A 20,362-nucleotide genomic window follows, 5' to 3' on the forward strand; every position below is an offset into this window, starting at 1 on the left:
AGCCAAATGGACTAATGGAGACCTGAAGAATGTCGCAAGAGCTCTTCAGAATCAGAATTGGGCCACACGTAAATGTTGTTTACAAAAATGTTACAAAGTTGTGGGATTTCATGCACTCTCAGGTCCAATGATACATACAAGATTACACGAGGAACAAAAAGACTTCCCAGAAATTTTGAACAAGCACTCTCAGGTAGTCCAAAAGAATCAGTCTTTGACATCAGCTACACCTTGAGCAGAAATCTGGAATCGAGCTTCTGCTTCAGCCAGACATGGAGAACTTATTACTTTACAGATACGCTCTTCGCCTCTTCCCTTCCGAAGAGCAAGCCTGTATATAGGTGTAGAGTTAGTCATTTTCAAAAAAATGAATATTCCATAGCAACAGGATGGTGAGATGAAAAAGATTAATATATATATAGACCTCGTTGTAGAAGCATGAGCCATGATGTTGCCTCCAATAGGCTTAATCTGGGGTCCAGCAAAGATTGCAGAACCATCCACTTGTGCAACTACTTGATTTGTGATCACAACAGCCACGCCAAACTGTAATCAAGGATTATAAAAATGAAATTTTGCTGAATAAAGATCTAGATACCAGAGGTGCAATTAAGTTTTGAACTATAATGGAACAAACGAAAAAAAATATGGAGCGACAAGAAAATTATTTCCCCCTTGGAGAATTCTCAGGCCAATGGTTCATACAACCTAATCGTTTAAATTCTCAATTAGTGCACCAGAGAGTATATGATATATGAGAATCAGAGCCTGCCTCATCTGCTAACTTCTGAAGGCTCCTGAGGAATTTTGCAAGATGCATTTGTCGGGCTGATAATTCTCCCCTTCCAGAGAAATCTGTTCTATACAAAGCAGTAGCACTATCCACTATCATAAGAGCAAACCTACAGAATCAAATCCCATTCAAGAATTAACTTTATCCCAGAAAGTCTTTATGGACCCAAAATAAATATATATGCTGCCTGCATGTACATGTACTTGTAACCTGTAAACTAGTCACTACACAGCAAATGAAAATTAGATTGTACAGTATCAGCACACATAAAAATTAATAATGTAGGATGTACATATACATGTACTTGAAAGTTGAAGCTAAGGTTCAATCTATTGTTAAGATAGATTACAACTCAAGACAGCCAAAGACCCAAAACACCAGAAAATTTGCTAAAATTTTAAACTAGAAGACTACGTGTATTTGAAAGTCGAAGCTAAGGTTCAATCTATTATTAAGATAGATTGCAACTCAAGACAGCCGAAGGCCCAAAACACTGGAAATTTTAATAAATTTTAAACCAGAAGACAGCAATGGAACTCCTTTTTTTAAGCTTTCATTTCAGCCAGTAGTAAGAAAAATTTTACAATAAAGCAAACAATCATGCCTTGTCTCCACCATCATTGACGCTGCTTCCAGCAAAAGTCGTGATTGATGATCAGTATTATATGCTCTAGCATAGGCCACATTCTCCAAGACATCAGCACCATTTAATCCGTACCTGCAGCATTGAACAATATTCAATATTGATGCCACACACTGCAGAGGAACATATTTAGCTCAAAGAAACCATGTAACACCTGTCTGCTATTTGTAAGAGTCTCTGTGGCCTGAATGTGCCCTCAGCATCAATGTACATTGCTTTTCCTTCACCACCTCCTTGATCTAACGGAAGCTGAAATATAAAGGTGCATTAGCAGTGCATGTTAAACGAGAAACTATCTCACTCACTCTCTCATACAAATGATAAATCAGGATACACTAAATTAGAGGTCTGCCAAGCTATGAGGAGATCTTAGCTACCAGAGATTAAATCCCACTCACTGCATATGAACTTCATGTGTAGCAAGAAAACCAAAGCAGTGCAGAGCATGTTATTGGCAAAGATTATTCCAGTTACTTCTCTAAATATGGTGACTTCTAACATAATTTTGAGTCATTATCAGAGCCTATAAGTCTATTCCACAAGGCAATAATTATGCTGTCCTAAGCCAAACCAGTAAAATGAAAGAGAATCACTTACTTGGCATGTAACACATAAGGTGTGACACAACTGAGTCTTTCCAGATCGAAACTCACCATATATCTCAGTAATAGATCCTGTCTCAACTCCTCCTGCCAGTAAATAAGCACATGAGACTCCGAGAAAATAGAAAATGTGCTGACTCACACAATATTGTTTCTCACTTCTTAATTGGTCAAATAAATACTCAAGTCCAAAGAGGATTAGTGTTAAATTGAAATATAAAACACCCAGTGGTGACATACCTTCCAAAATTTTGTCAAGCTCTCTCGAGCCAGATGTTATTTGAATTATCTCAAGCCTCTGGGCATGGAGTTGGGTAGCACTGGTGAAACCCAGGGGCACAAGTTTGGAAGCTGCCATGAAAAAAACATACGAAGCTCTTTCACAAAAGCATTGACAAGAATGAGCTGAAAAAAAAAAGAGTCAGTGTGGTAAAGACAAAGACAAGCCTGCTTCAATGATCTTGTCAACTTTTGCTTCGCTGATTCCTTTAATTTGCAGAAGTTCTTTCCTGGGGGAGTAAGCAACAGATTCAACTGTGCAAAGACCCGCATCTTTCAGCTTCTTGACGTCAAGAGCAGCAATGCCTGATGCCTTGTGTCGAGCATTAGAAGAACCAAAAATGTTATTAAGCATAAAAATGCATGTGAAAACAAACCATCCAAATTGGCCAAGTCAGAATATTGATAAACAACAGCTTAGTTCAAAGATTAAAAACAAATTCATCCATGAGCACTAATTTGAGCAACCCAAGCAAAAGACTAGGCCGAGATTAGGGTAAGTCGTGTCTTGAAGGACACCACACAAGAGTGAAAATCTTATAAAGAATTAAATAAACGCTTCAATTTCACAATATAGGAAACAATTACAAGAAAATTAACCCTAGAATTCAATAAAAAGAAATAACAGCTTTCATCACATTCAAGGAAACTAGAGTAAACCAATCAAAAATGCAGCTAAAGAAGCCATCTTTTTAGCAAAATAAAAACAACCCATATCAATTACATAATCAAGGAAAATATTTTCAAGTGACTTCAGAAGGGAAAAAAGAAAAAAAAAAACTTTTGCCATCACCAAGAAAGGAAAAACTAATAAACCCATTTCAAGAAAACAGATAAAGAACACATTTTTGACAAATGTAGGAAAAACTCATCTGGGTATTAATCCTAAATTATTCCCCATTAGGCAAAAATTGAAGAAAAACCGTGAAGATTAATATAGAATATCAAAATATTTGCTACCACTTACCTGAAGCTGTTCAACAGGGAAAGGGCCATGCTGTATCTCTTCAAGTTCCTCTTGTTGTTGTTGCTGTACCGTTTTCTGATTTCTCTGTTGTTCCATTGCGTCTAAAGTTGAGAGATCTTTGTTGAAAGCTTGAACTTGAACCCTAAATAGTGGAGGGTCAGAGAAAAGCGAGATGGAGGGAAACGAATGTGATGCTGATAATTTCGAACAAAGTTGAGAGGAGCGCCAACTTAGTAAAGGGGAATGGCTTACACGACAAGTTTACAAAGCTTTGCCAATTGACCTTTTTGGGCTTCCGGCCCATGATATATACTCACTAAGGAGGCCACTAGTTTTCTGTAACACATGTTGTATACAATATAATCACGTTTAGTAAATCTTCTATTCACGGGTTGTAACACACCATAAGGTGAATAGTGTGGCATTAAATAAATTCGAGATGACGTGATCGGTTTTGTGTAATACGACATTGTTCACGTATGTTGCCGCCGATGCTAATGAACTGTCGATGATAGTTCAGTGGCAGCCGACTGCCACGTAATTGTGTTTCTCTAGAATTTTTATTGTTGGGACTACGCAATGTTGTAATTATTATTGATAAAAAATTAATTTTCCATAAATTAACTGTCAAAATTTTTAAAAGTCATAACTTTTAATATAGATTTGCGACGAATGAAAATTTCTTTGCAAATAATAGTTGCACTATTACGTAACCATGACGATAATGATTATAATGGTATCAAAATATAGTTCAAATGACACTAAAGTACGACGGTCACTGGTGACATGCGACGGGCAATGACAGCTTATGGTGGACTACGGTGAAAATTGTTTATTTTTATTATAAAAGTTTAATTATTAATTGAATATAAATAGCAATAAAATATAAATGGATCTTAAATTATTAATTTAATATAAATATTAAAATAAAAAATATAATTTTATATAATACAATACATACTACATCAAACATAATATTGCATTACATCTTAATACTATATAATGCAATACAGTCAAATGTAATACAAATAATGCAATATAATATATTGTGTTAACCTTAACTTAAGTTATTAAGCAATACAGTTGTCAACAATACAATGTTTGGACTTTGTACACCTTTAACTTAATACATTTTTTAAAATAACTTTTTTAATTTTATTTTCTAGTAAATATTATAATATTTAACTTTTTAAATATTCAATCATAATTCTACTAACAATTGTAATTGTTTTCAAAACTACCTTAAATCGCACAAAGTGGTGAACATGATCCAAAAATAAGTGAAATTTGAGGAATCTACTTGTTATTGGATTGTTTTTAGTTATCACGTCCTTTCCCAACTAACCAAATGAAAGTATACAGATTTAAAAAAAAGAGAGTAAAATAAATTTCTACAAGTCTAAAATTTTATTGATAAAAGTTTGAATTACAAAACTAGGGCTTTAACATCCTTTTATATTAACCCTAAATAAGCAAACGTATCAAAATAAGAAAAGATTGAATAATTATTACATAATAAAATTATATTAATTGAAGTAAGAAAAACAAAACAAACGACACTTAACCTTGATACCTAGAAAGAAAATAAAAATCATGCAAACAATAGGAAAAAAATCTCTTAAACTTGTAAAATGACCATGAAAGAAATTAATTTTTTAGCAGAACCACAGAGACAATATATTATAGCAGTGCTGGTTATGACCTAAAAAACTTCAAACTTCAAAATAATATATTATCTGCCTCAAATAGACATTTATAATTCCAGTTATGACCTAAAAAAAATACTCTACTCTCTTAAACAACCATACTGCATCACCAATTATTTGGAGTAGGTTTCAATCCCTTTGATTGGCAGTTATGGATAGGTTTTTTTTCCACATGATATTTATTTGTTTTTGAAAAGTTATGTTAAAATATCTACTAATATTGACAAAATAATACCCCAACTTAATACCATATAAAGTTCATATTGACTAACGACACGCCAATGTATCTTCCTCAGGATTCCGTTTCTTAGTGGCTATCAATTTGCATACTTTCCACCTATTATTTCAATAATCGACTACCATCTTTGATTCTAAGCATCAGCCACGTCACTGGCTTTAATGCTACAACAGCACATTATTAATAACATTGATTATTGTTAGATTCCAAATTAGATCTAATAAGTTGAGTATTAGAAGTTTGATTGAAATTTATGTCCCATAAGCTGACAAAAATTTAATTAGTGCTGCAAAAAAGTGCGTGACAAGACTTTAAATAAAATAAATATTAATATAAAAGAAGAAGAAAATATCGGATTTGACAATAAGGGCCCAACCATGCGAACCATGCATGCTTGCATGTAATATTCTGTTTGATTTTTTTAATATTGTTAATTAAGAGTGTTCATTATTAAATTATAAATGATGTGCGACTCTTCAACTATGTTGAAAATATAATTTCTTATTATTTTATGCTCTTGTGACTGAAAATTGGGATAAGATACCACTGTTTTTTTTGTTGTTGTTGTTGTTGGGTTATCCTTCAATCGGATCTTCTAAGAATTATTTGAAATGGTTGACTGAGTCTCCTAGGATATTTTTAAGATTATTTGGGATAAGTACTCGAAATATTAATGATTCTCTGTTTATTGAATCTTGTGAAATTCAGAAAAATTTTGAAAATTCTGATAATGAGGTTCACCCCTCACCCTCAGCAATTACGTTTTTGTCGGAATACCGCAGTGGTGCATGCCAAAAATTCTATCAGGTGACGTGAAGTCGATTTTGAGACAGCCGGTCTGTGAATGGGATAGAGCTGTTGAGGGTTTTATCATCTTTAAAAGTATGAATCAAGAAAATAAAAAAATTAATTACGTCAGGGTCGTGAGAACAGTATCTTGTTAAGTTAAATATATACTTCCACAACATGGGATAAATGTTTATTTAATATTTATATTTTAAAAAATATCTCAAAATATTTTTATTATTAAATATCTCATATTCTTGTCTTTACTCTCTTTTACTTTTACAATAATATTCTTATAATAACTTTTACAATAATTTTTATTTACAAATACTAAATTAACTTTAAAAGTAAAATAATGTAAGAATTTTTTTATATTTATTTTTATGGTTAATTTGATAAACTGACATCATTGTATTAATGTTCCCAAAATTATTGTAAAGGTATGTTTGGAAAAATAAAGAAAAAGAATAAAAATATAACATATTTAATAATAAGAGTGTCTTAAGATATTTTTTAAAATATAAAAATTAAACGAATATTTAATATAAGACACAAAGACTAAAAAAATATTTATCACTAAAGCTTTTGTGTTGGTAGTATATATCTTTTAATGTGCCATTATGCAAATTGATTATGATCGTGGATAATCAATCATCACGGGAGAGTGGAGAGGATAGACTTATCTTAATTACAATTGCATTATTGCAACTTTTTTAAGTTTTGGGTCCTTTAGTCTCTATCTCTCTCAATTCATTGGATGGGATCACCATCAATGTATAATGTACAGGTTGTACACTTATAATTAACTTTTTGGCTAATGGACCACTGTTTCAATCAGTTTCATTCATTATCATTTAACAAAGAGCTTGACTTTCATAGTTGATGCATAATAATAACCCGCACTAATTTGAACCGACACCTTACAAATAATTTGGCTGCTTCCTTACATGTTATGCTGTTTCTCTCTCTCTCTCTCTGTCTCTCTCTCTCTCTCTCTCCCTCTCTCTCCCTCTCATATCTCTATCCACCGACAAAAATTTTCCTTTTGCAATACGACGCTGTACGGTTGAAAAATTTTTGTGGGTATTAATTTGTCAAATTTTGTCTTCGTAAATTTGTTGTGAAAAGTTGTTTCTGGCGTAATTAAAAAAAATGTTTTCTCTTATTTAATAGATTTAATTTAGTAAGTAAATTATTAGTCGTGGCCAAGTTAAAACACCCCTCGTATTAATGGGATCTAGTTAGATTGAAGCAAGGAAATATTATTAACAATAAAGTGGTGAGAATGTTTACTCAATGCTGCATTAATTCAAGTCGGCATCCACAATAATGGCAATAGAAGAAACTCAAGATGAAATTCCTGAACAATATTCAATCGGAAATTCAATGCTAATTATGGACCACATACATTCGATAGAAAATTTATAACAATACGTTAAACATCCCAATTGATAACGAAGTCAAAGCACAGATACGTACATATATTATACAGTTATGTAGTATGTATCTAATTTAGAATCTTGCAATTTTTCAGAATTTGAGAAAATCATTAAATTATATATCTTAATAATTTTCTTAGAATTTTGACAAACATTACAAAATATAAAATCTTGAATTGGAATATATATACATATACACAACAATTCAATTTCTTAGTTTCCTTTTGGTTATTTATTCAAATTATACAAAGAAACAGGTATTACAACTTTTTTTTTTTCCTGACAAGTGACAATGAGATTTCTTCTTCAGAGCCTAAGAAAAATCCCGCGTTCTCTTGGTGTATACTTATTTATTCGCTGAATTTTTATCACGTACAATACAACGAGAGAGGATTTTATGCACCGAGAGTAGCCGGCCAAGACTTTCCCTGAACACGATCAATCATTAGAGGCCACCATCGAAAATTACTCCAGTTGAAGGCAACCATGATGTGCCAGCAATGAAATTAGCAACGGTGAATTTAACAGCTACATCAGGTCCAATGACATGAAACCCGGGCCACTTGACTCGATTTGAAGTTGCAGCTCCAGGCCCTACATTCGCGTACTCGGCAAAATAAAGTGTCTTCGCATAACCCCCAGCTCCAGGCCACTCAACCCATCCACTTGAAGAAATCGAATCATCAATGCTCGATTGCATCACAACTGCTCTGGAATATTGCTTCCAGGGCCTTCCCAGATAAGAATTATATTTATGTTTCACTGGAGCATAGTCCGAGCCCGCAGCAATTTTACAGTTCTGTAAAGAGAAGCCCGTGTTTTGTCCAGGGTCTGTCCTCCCGTTTGCAGTAATAGCATTGTAGCTTCCCTTCGGGCGGCGAAGGACCAGGTAACAGTTCTGGAAAACGGCGGCTGCGTTTCCGAATATGAAGTCGATGGTCCCGTAGATGTCGGTGTCTCTGTAGAACTGACGCAGAGCGAGGGCGTACAGTGTGTCTTGGTAGCCTGCAATGCTGCACCTGTAAAAGACCGTATGATCTGAGGCTACGTTTAGAGCTAATGCTTGCTCTCCTTGGGGTCCTGCTGTGTTATGAAATCCGATATCTCGTGCGATAAATCCATCACCTGTGATTGCTGCGTGCCGACGCAAATGAAACTGTTTACTAGTATTTAATGACACTATATATGAATACAATTGTTTGAAGGTTTAGGGAAAAAAATAAATAATTAAATAAAATAAAAGTAATTTGTGACATTTAATATGAAACTTGAGAAAGTTCAAGAATTGAATTTTGTGATTGTCGTGTACTTGTGTTATATGTCAAACTACAAAATAATCCTGTTCTTTCCATTTCGCCCATTTATTTAGGGATCAATTTTGGAATCTCATAGTCATTTATAGAAAATGATAGGCATAAATGACTTGGGAGCTGCACATGATTCCCGAGGTATAGTCCAACTAAAGAATAATTATAGTTCCTTCCCTTACCTTCCAATTTTTTCAACTACTCCTGCCATAATTATAAAAACTTATTCTAAAATCTAAATGTTATTCTTCCCAAAAAAATCCAAACGTTATCAATTATAATTATTAAAATATAAATACACATACTTAAAAGTAGCTAGAGGTACACAAATTAATTAATTATGAAAAATCTCTAGACTCTAGTACTGTGAATACTTTTTTTATTTATTAAATTTTTAACACGCTGGTGTATTTATTATTACGTAATTAGTTGGTAAGTACATATGACCAAAATCTAATTAATGGATGATAGGATTGTATATAATGAAAGTACCCTAGATTTTCTCAATAATTAAATTTCACAAAAGAAAATAGTATGGACAACCATCTAATTGACATCTCAACTACTTTTTAATGTAAAAATTGCATGCAATATTCGGATATTATTAGCATATATGTTAAAATCTTCAGTAAAATAACTTGAGAGTTTCCATAATAATGGCCAAGGATACTAACTGAAAGTGGCGGTTGCAGGCATGGAAGTGCCTCTACGAGCATTATCATCACCAGTAATAATAGTAGTGTATTTGCCATCTCCTATCAAAGTAATACCGTCCTTGTTAGTTCGAATTTTCTCCTTATAAACACCTGCCTTCACATAAATCACAAAACGATTTCCAGAAGCAGCACTGATAGCTTCCGAAACAGTTCTATAATTGCCAGTTCCATCTTGAGCCACAATCACATTTGCATTTATGCGCGGGGCCTGCAGCAGTTTCCTATTTTTCGCCGATACCCAGTTGGGAAAATCACCTTGTTCCTCATCTAGACGCCGATTATATGTGCTGTTCTTTGGGTAACTAGCCCTGGCTATCCTGTTGACAAGGGCTAAAGGATTACTGGTCAGTTGAGACAAATAATCCATTTTTTGAGATATTTTTTTGATAACCTCATTTCTCTCTGAGAGACCGAGGCTATTCACAGAGTCTTTACAAGTTTGCTGGAAAGTCAACGCAGCGCCGAGCCACGTTTGGATGTCATCCTTGTTTTTTGTTGGGGAATTTTGTAGGGCTAATAGTGACTTCTCTAGCCGTTTGAGTGACATACTCATCATCTCTTCGCAGTGATCTACATTAAAAAGGAAAAAAAATGAAGATATTAATAGTTAAAATTGACAAATCCACACATACATAAGAGAAAGTGTTAGTGCTACCTGTGACAGCACGTACACCTTGGGAATCTTTGGCAAGTAACTGGGAGCTGAAATTAGAAAAATATGAAGTAGGCAGCTTGGATTCAGCAATGCTTTTGTTAACGAGAGCAGACATAAGATGGATGTGTTGTTGATGTTTTGTACTCTCAAACCCCATCAATGTCTGGACACAAAGGATTGGGAATCTAGTGAAGCTGCACTCTTTCTGAATTTTGTTTTGGTAATTGTTACTATGCATGGCACCCCATGACATGGAGGCACTCAAGAGCCAAAGCAATATTATTGTAAACCATGGAGGAGTTTCCATATGATAAGATTTTGATCGATCACCAAAATAAATTCTTTAAAAATCCCACGACTGATTTGGAAAAACGGGCATTGATATTTATAGCGGAGAGAAGGTCTTTCGGGGAGTGAAATATTTTTGTACTAATTAAAGCACATTCTAGTGTTAGTTTGGAGGTCTATTCCTCAGAGTGATGACAAATAAGTGGCGCTAACATGTTTGGCCATGGAGTGAACTTTTTTCTCTGTGGGGGTTTTTAGTTTTGAGCCACTTAACTAAACGGAATTTGTACCCCAATTTTTTTTTTTTGGAACACAAAATTGAACTTTCTTGGTTCCTAGAGTGGACATGGTCATGATGTTGTGCATCATGAGTGCCCTCTCCTATCCATATCACTAGTAATCTATTGCTTATTTTCTATGGGGTTTTTTAAATTTTTTTGGGCTAATGAACATATCTTCAGACTTCAATGTTGGTATCAGTAGTCTTTTTTTTTTGGTATCTTTCAATTGATAATTGTACTAACCAAAGTGTGGGATTCAATAAATTCCATTTTTATAGAACTCCCATGCATGATTTTTTTCTTTTTTTTAATAAATAAAAAGTAGAGGTTTTCTATTATAAGCACTTGTGGACTCAACTCGTAAAATTTGTTGTATTGATAGAAGAGGTCTCAATCAATCAAATGGATTAAATAGTTGAGGATTAACAAATTAAAGAAGGTAACATTGGCCACAAAAACAGGTATCCGTATTGTCATCGTAAAAAAGGTTTTGGATTTTAAAGAATGAAAAGAAAAGCTTCAACTACATAAAAATGGAAATGAAGAAACATCATTAATCAATTAATACGATTAGAGAATTTTGAAAGTTAAACGCTTAATTTGATCATTGTGGATGAGCTCGCTCAACCAATATCAACTTGCATTGACGTGGCCGTAGAAAAACTTTTTGAAGGATGTGGCCATCAATAGAGGAATCTCAATGACTCAATCAGATAGCAACAAAACGACCTGAAAGAGACAGAGACCATCGCTTGACTATTTCTTCTGTCCGTACGCTCTTCCAGTGTTATATCAATCCAACTCTTATGATGCATGCTATGTATCATATATATATATATATATAGACGTGCCATGTTGTATCGCAGTACCCAATACATTATTTTTTTCTTTGAGTTCGATGCAACAAAAAACGATTTTTTGAAAAGTATCCTCTCTCTCTCTCTCTCTATATATATATGTGTGTGTGTATGTATGTAAGTATGTATGTACGATAAAAATAGCAGTGGCTCATGAAAATGTCTCTTTTTTTTAAGGTAAAGATTTCTTTTAATACAATTTAAAAGGCAACTGCTAAGTTACACTATTTATAAATTACAATTGACCCAAAGTAGTTTTATAATTATTTGACAAGTAACAATTGAATCATACAAACAAATTAGTTTTGAATTGATGTAAAGCTTGGAAAAGGAAAGTGGAATTTTTTATGATGAGCAAAATTTAATTGTTTTTCTCTTGTTCTGAAAAGAATGGAATCATTTCTTTGCTTTCATTCTTTTTTGCCTTTTCCTTGTTTATTGTAATTAATGTTTTTTCTTTTCTTTTTGTTTTTCTACATGTCAGGTTAAATGCTCTTAGAATTCCGCAAAAATCAGATGTTAATATATATGATAATTATAGAACAATATATTATCCATCTATAGATATATTAATAAATATAGTTTTTTTTTGTAATTAAGCAAAAACTTTATAAAATCTACAAAATTTTTGTTAACACACGGCATGTAACGGTTGAGAGGCATAATTGTGCATGTGTAATGCATACTCTAAATACACGTACTCCTTGCGGTTGAGAGGGATGCTTGTGACTTGTGATACACTTAACACGTACGAGCCCCACAGTATTGATTTTCATTTATTTCATTAACTTTTAATATTTTTATTCTTTAATTAATTTCATGCAACATCAATTTATATGAGATAGTTCAAAAAACAGTTTAGGCACTTTTTTTCATCCTTGCTTGAAATACTTCTGGTGTATTTATATAATATAAATTGACGAAAAGACAGTCCAATATATGAAAGAGTTATTCTAAGTCTGAAAACAAATTTGATGACCACTTGTGTATTTAATCAGATTTTTAAATTGTTTAATATCAAAGCAACTATTTACACATGACTAAATTAATGCACGCATAATCCCCATGAATTATATATATATATATATATATATATTTTATAGAAACTAACATTTTAACAATTGTTGCATTCTGAGAAGTTTTCTACCCAAATAGTTCGTATGCATGACTTGTATTAGTTTATGTTTTCTTCTTCCCATTCCAGATAAGTAACATATGCACCAAAATTAAAGTTATATAATAAAGTTCACGCCACATGGCTACTTGTAGTAAAAGCTATCAAGAGAAAGGGAGAGCAGCTGAATTGTCTTCAAGCAGCTAAAGTTTTTCCATTTCCTGTCTTAAGGGGATTGGATAACTCCGAGGCATTGAGTCCTAACGAAAGGAATCATGTGATCATTAGGTTCCGAAATGAAATGTTGTACTCATGGGGTCACAATTGATCCAATAGGTTTATATAAATGATAATACTACTCCTAATACTTCTTTTTAATATCTTGCACTATTTCTTGTCTTCAAAATCATTACAACCAACGAAGGCTCCCTATCTTAATCTCTCTCTTCAGCTTAAATATATTTATCATAGGAATGTAGGATCACGAGATGCTTAAAGTAAAAGATAGATAGCTCCATCACACTATCATCAAGGGAGATTGACATTTTTTTCTTTATTGAAATTAATAAATATCACTTTTTTTTATTATTTTTATAATACTTAATAATATCCCTAACAATATTATTTTACAATTTTATCCTCATATTCAAAAACATCTTTATTCATATTTATTATAAATTAAATAAATCATGTACATTAAAATTAAAATAAACATTTTAAATTTTAAAAATAAGAAATATAAATTTCAATATGAAAAAAAAATTATTAATAAGATTTTTTGTACTTTTTAATATTTTTTCTTATAATAAATATATATTTTATATCAAAAAATTAAATATCAAGCAAATGACTCATTTATCCCTTTTTCCCATTAGTTTTTTTTTTATGTGTTAGGAAAGTTATCGGATGTTCTGAAATTAATAAGGGGGAAAGTGATATATTTTGATTTGAAAAGTAAAAAACCAATAATCTTCCTATAATTAATGGTGAAAGTACTTACTTTGTGTATGATTTCTTATTTGCATCCACAATTTATATTATTGATTGGAATTTTGAATTCTTTGGTTTGGCAACAACGTAGACTACATATAAAAATCCGCATTATTAGCCAAAGCACAATTTACTTGTTATATGTTGAAATGTGATATTTACAACGAATATAAGTTATACCAGATATTATTAACTTACAATAAATTAACTGAAACAAAGAATATTAGAGATTTATGAGCATATGATTTTACATGTGCAATGATATTGTTGATTTCGTACGGTAACCAGTGGCAAACCAGAATTTTGCTTAGTCAATGGCTCAAACATGAAGAACAAACCAAAGGAGGACAGCAACATTAAATAACGAGCTGAATTGCAGTCGAAGCCATATTTTTATTTTATGGGTGCCAGGCCTCCCATCGAGCCTCAACATAGATATAGCTCCTTAACATAGATGTAACAGAACCTCCAACCCTATTTACCAATCTATTTCATAGGAAAGATACCTGGTTGCCTTTTGGCGTTATTGCAAACTGGATCATTATTTTTTTGAGGCGATTTGTAGGGATAGCAATGGAGCGAGATTTATGACTGAAGATACCACGTCAATCATATAATAACTAAATGATATTATGTTATATGTGCATTTGTTTTGAAAAATTATAATACAACTAGTAATTATATTAAATTTAACTACACATAGAAAACACTCATTAATTGACTATAATACCTCTAATATACCAAAAACATTAAAATTACATCTTAACATATATAAGTCAAATATTCAGGTTGTATTTTAACTAATACGATACCGAAATCCGAACCTTCATGCCAAATCCTGACAAATGCCATATGCCCTATAATCTAAAAAGTGTACAAGATTTTCTAGGTTGGTTGTCTAATCAACAAGTTTATGAATATGTATATGGAACCGAAAGTTACTGTATGTGCGGATGGGATTGAAGAAGCACAAAATACAGAGTGTGGGGTAGTAATTTGTATATTGTTAAGAAAGTGTGGTCTCATCACATAAATAAAGAAGGAAACCAGTATCTGACAAAACTTCTACAAATCCAAATGAGTTGGGCAAGCATTCCAGCTAATTTATGTGGATCATCTATTGTTTGGAAATTCTTAGATGCCTCTTGGCAGTCCAAATATCACATCATTTTGGATTTATTTTAATCGTGGTTTGGCCTCTTTTGCCTCTGTTGTTGATCTATTGAGTATTTCTGACTATTTGTTTTTTTTTTTTTTTTTGGATGGACTATCATCAGCTTTGCAAAAGAAAAATAGATTGGGTAAGACGCTTCTGAAAGTTTTCGATTAGTTTATGTGCAAATAATAATAAAAATAATTGAAAATTGATCTAATGTTTGTATATTTCTTTTTTTTTTTAAAAAAGTAGGATGTGGACAAAGTATAAATTGATTTTTCGAACTCTATCTGACTAACTCCATTTGGATCGAACACGAGTTGCTAGTGAAGGAAAACTACTTAAAACGCACTTTGCAGAACCCCGGGGGAATTTTCTATTTATGTTATATATATAGTATTTAGTTAGTGGAAAGAGAGTCCCTATTTTTTTAATTACTCACTCCATCCATGATATCATTATTTTAATATTCGAACTTTTTTGTTTAACAATAAACTTGACTTTTTAATATATAGAATATTTCCTTAATTTTGATTTACTTTTTGACAAATACCTCACAACGACTGAGAATAAGGGTATCATGGTATAAAACTCACTAGGTTAGTTTATTCTACACGGATGAGCTTCTCCCAATTCTGTCTGGCAATATAGAATATTAACTAAAACTTCTTCATTCATGTGAGCATAATTTGAACCCACTCAAAAACTTTTACCTCAATTGACTCTCCCGTTTCTTAGACAATAAGATGAGAATTTATGCAATTTTTCTTTTCCATACGAAGAAAAAGTTAAAAGTGGTCATGTATAACAACGTTACCAAAGTTGAATTCTCATTTTCTTATTATAGATAAGTAAATAAAAGAGAAATCTCGAGGTTGAATACTAATTTGCTCTATATATTCTCACTCCGTACCAAATGATAGTAAGGTAGAAAAAGTGCAGAGACATGAGTTTTGTTTCAAAGAGACTTAAATCATATCTAATATTGAAATACTATAGTCTTCAAGCCGTAGTTGTTGTGAAAAAAAAAAAGTTGAAACTATAAAAATAAAGTAAATATTATATAGTTGATATGAATTTTGAATAATATTTTAAATTAAAAATACTAAATATAATATAGATTATTCATTATATAAGTGTTTGATCAAATTAACTTACCTTTTAAGCCACAATAATTAGTATTTACCAAATGTTTTAGTATTGTAACTGCATTACTCAACTTAAATACCGGCCAAACAGGACATTAATTGACATGTGAATAATTGAAGGATTAGTGTTGGTGGTGGTGGCAGTGATGGTGGTTGTGCATGTGTAGTGGGTTTGTAGCCTGACATGAAAATTGAAATGCCATGCCAGGTTATTGTTTTTGCGCGACACAATCGCACATGTATGTAAAAGAGAAAGTGAACGAACGTGTCCTCCAAGTCTACATTATCTGGGCCTTACAGTGATTAACATTTGTCAATGTCTTTATTTAGAAAAGTTGTGCATGGATCCCCGAAAATTCAAGCTTCTACAAGTTGTGCATATCTATGTTTCATATATAATTATTAGTTGTTGCCTTGCACGGTTGCATGGACCAACCAAAAATTGACAAGTCGATCTAAGTAAATCAAAGTGTGTATTAGAAACCTCTTTTACTTATGGCATCAATAATACATCACATTTTTAACACGACTATGTTACAAGTTGCAAATAATGGTATCGGGTTTCGGATCCGGCAAGCAAATAAAGTGAGTATATCATTTTGATTAACAAAGGCCTATGGCTAGTACTTGCTAAGGAGGACCACATGATTAATTAGAAAATAAGACACCCTCTGAATTAACCTTTTCCCATGAAGTTCCAAGGCCATGTCATTTCTTGCGTAATTCAGCATGACAATGTTGAATAAGACTTGAAGTTGATATTCATGTTGATAATGTGTCGTATGAAAAAGGGGACTGCATACGACTGTGAGCTGGGACTAGCCAATAGTTTTAGCAGACATTTGACGATTTGGATTGAGATGATATTGATTTGATTAGAATCTTCATAAAAGTATACGATATTCAGCATCAGCTTTCTATGCCCCTTTTTATCATCTTCGATATGGACGATTCACGGAAGCAGCATGCCTCGCTTTAGTTTGTTTTATTTTATCTTTTTAATTTAATAAAAACTGACTCTTTCAATCCTAAGGAGTTTATACCCCATTTTAATTTTTATATTTGATGTAAAAATGTTAATAGACAAATCTCACTGTTCAATGTAAATGCGACACTTTTTACACAAGAGACGAAGTAAAATATTAAAAACTTATAAGACGCATAAATGGCCCCCAAAAAAAAAAAAAACTGCCTATATCTTAAATGAAATTTTATATATGCATAGTTTTAGAATTTTTTGAAAACCTTAACGAAATTATTTGATCGAAATTTAAATTGAAAAATCGATTAAATACAAATTGATATGTGATTAATAAATTTAGAAACATTTGTGTCATCTTATCAATTCTCAAACAGAGCACTTCAATTGAAAATAATAACTTTTGTTTTCTAATTGTTTCAATTAAGTATGTAATATTGCCAAATGATGTAACTGGCCATCTTTCTATTTCATTGGTCAAAACTATGTAGTCTTTCTTAAAATAAAGTCAGTACTAATTTCTAATCCTAATATATAATCGCTGATATTGATAATTACATCATTTCATTATATTATTCTTGTTAAATGTACTTTTGAACCAATTATCTCTCTTATAATTTATCCTCTATCTAATTGGTTCCTAATAATTTTTAACAACTCATTTACCCCTATTGTTAAAATATTACCCCAAAAAAAAACTATTAAAGGGTATATACAATTTTCTTTCGCATATTAACTGATTATCCAAGACCCAATACGCTTTTACAGTGCATTGTTTGTCACTATTTTTAACACCATGGATGCAATAAAGTATTAAAAATTTATTAGAAACATAATTGGTAAAATCATTTTATGAGTTGAAACGAAGCATCATTCTCCCATTTGAAAAAAGTCACTACGGCACAAAAAAGATAATTCAATGGAGATGGTGCGTAACACTGGAAGTACCCCAGAATCACTGGCTAATTAAAACCAAAAAATGTTTGTGGAAACTTAACATGAAAATCCGTCACATCCTTAAGAAAATTATATACACTAAATCAGAAGATTGTTTATTGCCAGAAAAATAACACAAAAGAAAAATACTACAAAACTTGTATAAATACTGGTTTCTCTATTTTAAGGGAGATTGGTTCTCTAGCGCTATTTCTTTAAGGCCATCTTCACATTGAGAAATTTTAAAATACATCAAAAATACATATCAGTCATACAACAATAAATAATGTTATGATATGTTTGTATTTATTTTTAAAAAATTAATATATAAATGACGGTTAAATTAAATTTAATTACATATGTCTGCATTGTTGGTTATATTATCTCTAAAATATTCTAGAATTCCTCCTTCACATGTGTCATAATCAGCTATTGCAGTAGAGACCAATGCGTTACCCTCGCTGTAATACCTAATACCTAGGACATGGACCGAATCTTGCAGATTTTGAACAGCTTCGTCTTATCCTGCAGTGCAATCAACCAAGCATTCATACTTGTATTTTGAGTAATTACTAGCATTGGACTTCAAAATATTTATGTAAGCTAGGGTGGAAAGACTTTGGTTTGGGGCAATGTCAGCTCTGAAATCCGATGGTTCACTTCGAGGATCGATCTCAATGATGATTCGCGTATTTGAACGTAAAGGGTATTGTTGCATGCAGCAGCAACAAAATCTTGTTCGTGATCTGCTAGCCTTATTGAAGATGAACCCATAACGTAAAAGAAACTCATCAACAAAAAATTTGCCATAGTTGCGTTGAAAACTTTCCATAAAGCCATTATATTCTTGTGTTTTGTAGAATGTATTAAAAGTGATTTTCTGAGAGGCACTTTTGTGATCTTGCACGGCCATTATAAGGGTCTTGACTTGTATCTCTTTGTGTCAGATGATACGTGTTGCTGGTTCTTGGCATTTAGTTGTTATCTTTCTTCGCAGAGACCATATGCTAACATTTTGCAGCAAATTAAACCATATGCATGAATGGGTCACGAGAATCAAAATGGTACAAAAATTAAACTACAATTTTCTACAGAAAAGTCCAGGTCAGAGCCTGCTAAGAAACTCTAATAAATTCTGTACAATAAACAAATATGGTTGAACCTTGACCACCGGCTGGATCATTTAATTGTCACTTATTACATTGCTATCTTTACTTGGTCCAACGGAAAGAATTGTTTAAATAAAATCATTTATTTTTGGGCCTAATGCCACCATTCGGCGCGTTCAGCAGTTCTGGCTCAGGCCCAAGTTTTTTAATCCTCAGCACAAAGTTTCAAAAATTGTTGGCCAGGTCAACTAGGGATGGAAAAAAGCCTGGGCTGGCCCAAGCCCGCGGGCTTAGGCCCGGCCCTCACCCATGAGGGTCTGGACAAGGGCCCAAGAAAAAAATCCCGGACAAAACCAAAGGCCACTACTTTATAAAAAAATAATTTTATAAATTACAATAATATAATTAAAATTGAAAAGTAATTTAAAAATAAAAAAGAAAACTTAAATTCTTAACTTACAAATCAATTATGATTCAAAAAAACTAAAATTATGATATTAAATTCTCTCTTTTGTGTCAATTAATTAAGAGAGCGTTTGAAAATCCAGTATTAAAGAAAAATAAAGTTATGAGTTTTTATTTGCTTTATTTATTATTTTAATTTGAAATATTCATTTTCTTTAATTTATCTATGATTGTAATAACTTGTTGATCATTAATTTATTTCAAATTTACAATAATTTAAAATTTTTAAAATAAATAAAGCCCAAGCCCGGGTCGAGCCCGGCCTGGCCCAAGCCCGTACCCCTAGCTGACAGAGGGTCTGGACATGGGCTTGAAAAAGCCCGGCCCAGGCCCGCTGTTTGCTATCCCTAAGGTCAACCCTATTCGACCTCCAATTACATAGAAATGCGTGAACTTTATATATGTATATATAGGAAATTTTTTAATTTAGGATTTTAAAGGGCAAGAAGGTAAAAATTTTAAAACCATGCAATTTTAAATTTTAATTTTATAATACTACTAAATTTTATAATTTTAAAGTTTTTTAAACTATCCCGTATTTTAAAATTTCAAACAAAAAAACTACTCTCTACTTCCCTATAGATATAAAAGAATTGAATTATTATTATGCCAATTGTGCATCAATAAATTAAACTGGCAATTCATCCAACTTTTCAGCAACACAAGTGAGCAAGGTGGTTCTGAGGCAGAGAAGAATTAAGGGCAATTCTCCTTCGCGGAAAAATGTCGTGCTTTTGCAAAATATACCTCTACACATTTAACTAATGTGTGTGTAAATAGCTAAATTGAGTTTATTTAGTAAAATAATGTTATTATTAAAATCTAGTTTAGTAAAAGAATATTAGGCATTGGAGTCGTGAATAGGGTAAAATTTAAATTTTAAATTTAAATAATAAGTCTATTAAGTA

At 32.2% G+C, this 20,362-nt stretch overlaps 2 protein-coding genes across 2 annotated transcripts; both read right to left on the reverse strand.

Annotated features, from left to right (window-relative positions):
* Positions 1–9: 9 nt before the first annotated feature.
* Positions 10–3,521, reverse strand: LOC102610570 (DNA repair protein RAD51 homolog). The gene is made up of 9 exons (XM_006474497.4): positions 3,285–3,521; positions 2,486–2,630; positions 2,279–2,389; positions 2,034–2,125; positions 1,591–1,685; positions 1,398–1,511; positions 773–902; positions 425–546; positions 10–331 (listed from the first exon to the last, which is right to left on the reverse strand). The coding sequence occupies exons 1-9, from the start codon at positions 3,378–3,380 to the stop codon at positions 208–210; spliced, it is 1,029 nt and encodes a 342-aa protein (XP_006474560.1). The 5' UTR covers positions 3,381–3,521; the 3' UTR covers positions 10–207.
* Positions 3,522–7,657: 4,136 nt separating this feature from the next.
* On the reverse strand, positions 7,658–10,545 carry LOC102610266 (pectinesterase). The gene is made up of 3 exons (XM_006474496.4): positions 10,132–10,545; positions 9,435–10,046; positions 7,658–8,587 (listed from the first exon to the last, which is right to left on the reverse strand). The coding sequence occupies exons 1-3, from the start codon at positions 10,436–10,438 to the stop codon at positions 7,899–7,901; spliced, it is 1,608 nt and encodes a 535-aa protein (XP_006474559.1). The 5' UTR covers positions 10,439–10,545; the 3' UTR covers positions 7,658–7,898.
* Positions 10,546–20,362: the final 9,817 nt, after the last annotated feature.

The sequence above is a fragment of the Citrus sinensis genome, chromosome 9, assembly GCF_022201045.2.
Source record: "Citrus sinensis cultivar Valencia sweet orange chromosome 9, DVS_A1.0, whole genome shotgun sequence".
NCBI lineage: Eukaryota > Viridiplantae > Streptophyta > Magnoliopsida > Sapindales > Rutaceae > Citrus > Citrus sinensis.

Bases quoted from the DNA above. Each gene is read 5' to 3' on its own strand.
- LOC102610570 (XM_006474497.4), bottom strand. From the start codon at position 3,380: ATGGAACAACAGAGAAATCAGAAAACGGTACAGCAACAACAACAAGAG. The intron at 2,126-2,278 runs GTATGTCACCAC...ATTTACTGGCAG, and splicing joins GCTTGACAAAATTTTGGAAG to GAGGAGTTGAGACAGGATCT. The intron at 332-424 runs GTCTATATATAT...ACCTATATACAG, and splicing joins GCTCATGCTTCTACAACGAG to GCTTGCTCTTCGGAAGGGAA.
- LOC102610266 (XM_006474496.4), bottom strand. From the start codon at position 10,438: ATGGAAACTCCTCCATGGTTTACAATAATATTGCTTTGGCTCTTGAGT. The intron at 10,047-10,131 runs GTAGCACTAACA...TTTTTAATGTAG, and splicing joins AGGTGTACGTGCTGTCACAG to ATCACTGCGAAGAGATGATG. The intron at 8,588-9,434 runs GTTAGTATCCTT...GTCGGCACGCAG, and splicing joins GCCTGCAACCGCCACTTTCA to CAATCACAGGTGATGGATTT.